This window comes from Chelon labrosus, assembly GCF_963514085.1.
Source record: "Chelon labrosus genome assembly, contig: SCAFFOLD_39, whole genome shotgun sequence".
In the NCBI taxonomy this organism is placed as follows: domain Eukaryota; kingdom Metazoa; phylum Chordata; class Actinopteri; order Mugiliformes; family Mugilidae; genus Chelon; species Chelon labrosus.
Window position 1 is genome coordinate 255,001 of NW_028181538.1, and position 7,500 is coordinate 262,500.

General features: G+C 48.0%; 1 protein-coding gene across 1 annotated transcript in view; it reads left to right on the forward strand.

Annotated features, from left to right (window-relative positions):
- Positions 1-39: 39 nt before the first annotated feature.
- The window catches only part of LOC311509963 (E3 ubiquitin-protein ligase TRIM63-like), a gene marked incomplete at both ends in the record, with an annotated part of 7,842 nt that continues 381 nt past the window's right edge, over positions 40-7,500 (forward strand). The window contains 7 exons of the mRNA XM_084575421.1: positions 40-159; positions 406-578; positions 1,682-1,856; positions 4,870-4,965; positions 5,347-5,580; positions 5,791-5,813; positions 6,060-6,184. Coding sequence (XP_084431547.1) covers positions 40-159; positions 406-578; positions 1,682-1,856; positions 4,870-4,965; positions 5,347-5,580; positions 5,791-5,813; positions 6,060-6,184 — 946 coding nt within the window. The remainder of the gene's footprint in view (positions 160-405; positions 579-1,681; positions 1,857-4,869; positions 4,966-5,346; positions 5,581-5,790; positions 5,814-6,059; positions 6,185-7,500) is intronic.

Here is a 7,500-nt window from a genome sequence, read left to right on the forward strand (position 1 = left end):
TCGCCGTCCTCGCCGTCCAGGTGACAGCGTGTCCTGGTCATGGACAGTCTGGAGAAGCAGCTCGTGTGTCCCATCTGTCTGGAGATGTTTACCAAACCCGTGGTCATCCTGCCGTGCCAACACAACCTCTGCCGCAAGTGTGCCAACGACGTCTTCCAGGTGAGGGCCACACACCTGAGGGCCACACACCTGAGGGCCTGGGGTTCTGTTGTTTGTACTGAGGACATGTGTTCCCGTGGTGCATTCAAGGACACTCTGCCAGCCGTCTGTTTGGCTGTTCATTCTCAGCGTGTCCTTGAACGCAGCTTGAACAGATGTTGACAGCAGCATCAGAACCAACTCTCCGTGGTGCTATTGAACGTCCCCTTGTTTCCGTCTACCTGTGTGATGCCCCGCCCCCTGCAGGCGTCCAACCCCTACCTGTCCTCCAGGAGCGGCTCCACGGTGACCTCTGGTGGACGGTTCCGCTGCCCGTCCTGTCGTCATGAGGTGGTTCTGGACCGACATGGAGTCTACGGGCTCCAGAGGAACCTGCTGGTGGAGAACATCATTGACATGTACAAGCAGGGGAGCGCCAGGTACACACACCTGGATACACACCTGGACACACACCTGGACACACACCTACACACACCTGGATACACACCTGGACACACACCTGGACACAACTACACACACCTGGACACACACCTGGACACACCTACACACACCTGGACACACCTACACACACCTGGACACACACCTGTTGTCAGCTGTGGGTGCGTCAGGTGTGCTCTGTTTGTGTTTTGTTAGAGGTGAGGTCACAGCTTTGATTGACAGGTGGGTCACATGATGACGAGTTCTGGTTTCAGCTGATTTCACAAGAACCAGAGTCCAGGAGAACAAGATGTCTTCACCATGGCAACCACATAAACAACAACATAAACAACTGTAAACCTGTCTCAGTAAACCTGTCTGTCTCAGTAAGCCTGTCTCTGTCTCTGTCTCTATCTCTGTCTCTATCTCTGTCTCTGTCTCTGTCTCTGTCTCTATCTCTGTCTCTGTCTCTGTAAACCTGTCTCTGTCTCTGTCTCTGTCTCAGTAAGCCTGTCTCTGTCTCTATCTCTGTCTCTGTCTCAGTAAACCTGTCTCTGTCTCTGCCTCTGTAAACCTGTCTCTGTCTCTGTCTCTGTAAACCTGTCTCTGTCTCTGTCTCTGTCTCAGTAAACCTGTCTCTGTCGCTGTCTCTATCTGTCTCAGTAAGCCTGTCTCTGTCTCTGTCTCAGTAAACCTGTCTCTGTCTCTGTCTCTGTCTCTGTCTCAGTAAGCCTGTCTCTGTCTCTGTCTCAGTAAACCTGTCTCTGTCTCTGTCTCTGTCTCAGTAAGCCTGTCTCCTGTTCTGTCTCTGTCGCAGTAAACCTGTCTCTGTGTCTGTCTCTGTAAACCTGTCTCAGTAAACCTGTCTGTCTCAGTAAGCCTGTCTCTGTCTCTGTCTCTATCTCTGTCTCTGTCCCTGTAAACCTGTCTCTGTCTCTGTCTCTGTCTCTGTAAACCTGTCTCTGTCTCTGTCTCTGTCTCAGTAAACCTGTCTGTCTCAGTAAGCCTGTCTCTGTCTCTGTCTCTGTAAACCTGTCTCTGTCTCTGTCTCTGTCTCAGTAAACCTGTCTCTGTCTCTGTAAGCCTGTCTCTGTCTCTGTCTCAGTAAACCTGTCCAGGAGGAGAAGGGGGACCAGCCCATGTGTGAGGACCATGAGGACGAGAAGATCAACATCTACTGTTTGTCCTGCAGCGTCCCAACGTGTTCTCTCTGTAAAGTGTTTGGAGCTCATAGAGACTGTGAGGTGGCTCCTCTCCAGGACGTCTTCACCTCGCAGAAGGTACACAACCCCCACTACACACTACACACACAACTATACATACACAACCCCCACTACACACTACACACACAACTATACATACACAACCCCCACTACACACTACACACACAACCCCCACTACACACTACACACACAACTATACATACACAACCCCCACTACACACTACACACACAACTATACATACACAACCCCCACTACACACTACACACACAACCCCCACTACACACTACACACACAACTATACACACACAACCCCCACTACACACTACACACACAACCCCCACTACACACTACACACAACCCCCACTACACACTACACACTACACACACAACTATACATACACAACCCCCACTACACACTACACACACAACTATACATACACAACCCCCACTACACACTACACACACAACTATACACACACAACCCCCACTACACACTACACACACAACCCCCACTACACACTACACACACAACCCCCACTACACACTACACACACAACTATACACACACAACCCCCACTACACACTACACACACAACCCCCACTACACACTACACACAACCCCCACTACACACTACACACTACACACACAACTATACATACACAACCCCCACTACACACTACACACACAACCCCCACTACACACTACACACACAACTATACACACACAACCCCCACTACACACTACACACACAACCCCCACTACACACTACACACACAACCCCCACTACACACTACACACACAACTATACACACACAACCCCCACTACACACTACACACACAACCCCCACTACACACTACACACAACCCCCACTACACACTACACACTACACACACAACTATACATACACAACCCCCACTACACACTACACACACAACCCCCACTACACACTACACACACAACTATACACACACAACCCCCACTACACACTACACACACAACCCCCACTACACACTACACACACAACCCCCACTACACACTACACATGTCAGGTAGTTTGATGACATCAGTGATAAACAGGAAGTAGAATCATCCAGGACGTAGCAGCTTCTTCAGTTGAACAGGAGACTCTGTGGGTGGAGCTTATCAGGACCTGGCTGATCACTCTGTGGGTGGAGCCTATCAGGCCCTGGCTGATGACTCTGTGGGTGGAGCCTATCAGGACCTGGCTGATCACTCTGTGGGTGGAGCTTATCAGCTAGTTCTAACCATAGACATATATACATAGACGCCTCATTGAGCGGGTTGGCCCGCTGCTGCGATACGTCAGCGTCGCCGCCATATTGGTAGAGGCGGCTCTGCCCCGCGAACCAATACGAGTCAATGGAGTGAACTTTATTAAGCGTCTGCTACTACGTGCTATAAGTTAATTCCTCTCATTTACACATTCACACACGGACGTATATATTCAGAAAACCGTTAGGAACCTAAAACAACGTCTGTAATGGTCTCTGATGATTATAAACGTGAACTATTCTTTATATGTTCAGTGTACAGATCGGCATCAAACCACTCGATTTATTTTATAATGTTTTCACGAGTGTTTAGCTGTTACTGTGATGATACATGACAGTCAAAATATTGAATCTGTGTCTATAATAACCACCTGACATGGAAATGAGACATCTGTATTAATAAACAGCACCAGCATTTACATGGTACTGATTTTGATTAATCGTTTTTATATTTTAACGACTAATATTGACAATCATTGGACAAGAAAATTAACTAAATTAACAAAGTCTGCAAATCATAATAAAGTAAAATGAAATAATAATAATGGCATAAAATACTGCGATTGCCTGGTCTAAACCATACTCTTTGATTTATTTTTATTTTTTTAGAAGGAAACAGATTAAAGAACATATATACATACTTATATTTATACAGCAGTATGTGCAAGAAAACAGATTAAAAACATATACACATACTTATATTTATACAGCTTTATTCATTCATTTGTTCATCTTCTATACCCGATTATTCCTGCTAAGGGTCGCGGGGGTCTGCTGGAGCCTATCCCAGCTGTCATCGGGCGAAAGGCAGGGGTACACCCTGGACAGGTCGCCAGTCCATCGCAGGGCTAACACAGAGACAGACAACCATTCAATTCTAGCACAGCATCCGAGTATTACACACAACATAAATAGAGTAAAAATTACAACAGTGCAAATATAAGTATAGGACAAATTGCACATTGTCCTTGGGTGGTGTGTGTGCATGTGCATATTCTGATTCTGATTCTGATTCAGTGATTCCTTCACATTCATACAGGACTAAAACATTTTCAGTCAGTGTGGCATTGATTTATCTAATCCTTACAGCCTAGTGATACACCCACCCTTTGGAGATGAGCTGGGAAACAGAACACAGAAGGAACAGCTCCATCTCTGCTAGCTAAGCAACTTTGAACACTCCGAGTAGTTAATTCGGGGCAATTTAGTTAAATACGACTGACTTCTTGGTTGTTTGAAGGCTGGTTTTAACGCGGGACTTCATGGTATTATGCGCGGGACTTGTAGTATCAACAAAAGTATGCATATTCTGATCTCAAAATGATGTTGTAATGATCAAATACAGTCAAAAGTAATTGTTCTGTCTTACTTGTGAAAAGTAATCCCGTGGAATCGGGTTTCGCTTGTCATTTGATTGAAACATTTCCAAGCAGCACACGAAGGAGGCATCTTCCGACCGGTGATAGCTCCAGTTTGCCACTTCCAATATGGCGGCGACGTTGACGTACGGTACAGCGCTCAATGAGGCGTCTATGTATATATGTCTATGGTTCTAACCCTAACCCTAGCTTAGCATTTGGCTAATCAGTGTCAGCGTTAGCATGAGGAGGGACCTGCTCAGGATGGACCATCAGTACGGGACAGGTCAGTCAGGACAGTCCACTGCTGAGGACCAGTCACATTTATCAGCCCAGTGTCAGTCTGAGTGGAGACATACGGGAGGGATATAAATATAAATATAAATATAAATATAAATATAAATAATGTGTTTGTAGGCGGAGCTAACGGACTCTGTGTCGATGCTGGTTGGAAACAACGAGAGGATTCAGGCCGTCATCAGTCAACTGGAGGAGACCTGCAGAGCTGTGGATGTGAGTTCTTCTCTGGGTCGGGGCTCCTCTCTGGGCCGGGGGGGCCCCTCTCTGGGTCGGGGGGGCTCCTCTCTGGGACGGGGCTCCTCTCTGGGCCAGGGGGGCCCCTCTCTGGGCTGGGGCTCCTCTCTGGGCCGGGGGGCCCCTCTCTGGGTCGGGGGGGCTCCTCTCTGGGACGGGGCTCCTCTCTGGGTCGGGGGGGCCCCTCTCTGGGTTGGGGGGGCCCCTCTCTGGGTTGGGGCCCCTCTCTGGGCTGGGGCTCCTCTCTGGGCCGGGGGGCTCATCTCTGGGTCGGGGGGGGCCCTCTCTGGGTTGGGGGGGCCCCTCTCTGGGTTGGGGCCCCTCCCTGGGGGTTCAGTAGTGACCGGTGTGTGTTTGCAGGAGAACGGTCGCAGGCAGAAGTCCAAGGTGTGCGAGTCGTTCGATCACCTGTACGCGCTGCTGGAGGAGAGGAAGATGGAGCTGACGCTGAGGATCAACGCTGAGCAGGAGGAGAAGCTCGACTACATCCGAGGTCTGAGGAGGAGATTCACCGACCACCTGGACGCCACCGCCAAGCTGCTGGAGACCGCCATCCAGACCATGGACGAGTCTGAGATGGCCGTGTTCCTGCAGGTGACCCCGTTAGCATGGAGCTAACCTGTCTCTGTTTCAAAGAGTTGAGAATGCAGAGCAGCAATCCTTCTGTATCATATGCTACGGTGTTAGCATGGCGTTAGCTTGGCGTTAGCATGGTGTGTCAGCAACCTGGGTTAGCATAAACGTTGACATGTTGTCAATAAGTTGCTGCTAACTAAACGTTTATCTTTGATTTCTCCTGAACAGGCGTCGAAACCTCTGCTGCAGAAGTGAGTCTCTGTTTGTTTGTGTTTGTTTGTTTGTTTGTTTGTTTGTTTGTTTCTTGTTAAGAAGACGTTTGTTTTTGTTTGTTTGTTTGTCTCTTTGTGTTTGTTTGTTGTTAAGAAGACGTTTGTTTTTGTTTGTTTGTTTGTCTCTTTGTGTTTGTTTGTTGTTAAGAAGACGTTTGTTTTTGTTTGTTTGTTTGTCTCTTTGTGTTTGTTTGTTGTTAAGAAGACATTTGTTTTTGTCACCAGGATCGTGGAGGGAACCAACACGTCTCACCTGGATCAGGTCCAACCTGGCTACGAGAAGATGGAGCATTTCACCGCTAACTTTGAGACACAGAGGAGAGCGCTAACCAACATTGACTTCATTAAATGTAAATGTGTTCACCAAACATTAGCATTAGCATTAGCATTCTGTATTTAATAGCCTAGCAACTTACTACAATTAGTGAGTTGGGTGCAAGATAAAGCGTTAGCATGGACTGTTTATTGTAATACATGTAATGTGTTAGCTACAAGCTGCTGTTACTGAGCTAAGATGTTGACATGCTAATGTGTTAGCATGAAATATATTACTGCATGTTAAGTTTAGATGCGCTCTCAACACATCAGTCATGCTAATATATTTAGCTAGCGTGAGTCATCAAGGTGTATGCTAACATGTTAGCATGATTAATATGGGATGTGAGCCCTTTAACATGTTAGCATTCTCAGGTAGCTAACAGGTATTAGCTAACAGGTTAGCATATAGGACACATAGCAGTGTTGTGTATGAACGTGTTCAATGAACGGCGTACGGTGGCCCTGAAGGTCCAAACACAACCACAGTAACCACAGGCAGAAATGAGGCTCTGTGACTGGTCAGCTACGTGGACGTGTGGACGACGTGTGGACGACGTGTAGACGTCCACGTAGACATCCACATAGACATCGTGTAGACGTCCACGTAGACATCGTGTAGACGACGTGTGGACGACGTGTGGACGACGTGTAGACGTCCACGTAGACATCCACATAGACATCGTGTAGACGTCCACGTAGACATCGTGTAGACGACGTGTGGACGACTTGTGGACGACGTGTAGACGTCCACGTAGACGTCCACATAGACATCATGTAGATGTCCACGTAGACATCGCGTAGACGACGTGTGGACGACGTGTAGACGTCCACGTAGACGTCCACATAGACATCGTGTAGACGTCCACGTAGACGTCCACATAGACATCGTGTAGACGTCCACGTAGACATCGTGTAGACGACGTGTAGACATCGTGTAGACAACGTGTAGACGTCCACGTAGACGTCCACATAGACATCGTGTAGACGTCCACGTAGACATCGTGTAGACGTCCACATAGACATCGTGTAGACGACGTGTAGACATCGTGTAGACGTCCACGTAGACATCGTGTAGACGACGTATAGACAACGTGTAGACAACGTGTAGACGTCCACGTAGACGTCCACATAGACATCGTGTGGACGTCCACATAGACATCGTGTGGACGCCGTGATGCGCTTCGAAAGCAGACGACATGTTGTGTCCACATTATTTAAAGAGGCCGAGGGGACGATGGTGAAAGGACATCCAGAATAACATCATATGCATGTCCTCTACTAATGTCTCCTCGTCCTCCAGTCCTTCAAGTTTAAAACTCGTGCACGGACACAGCGGAGTAGAAACAGG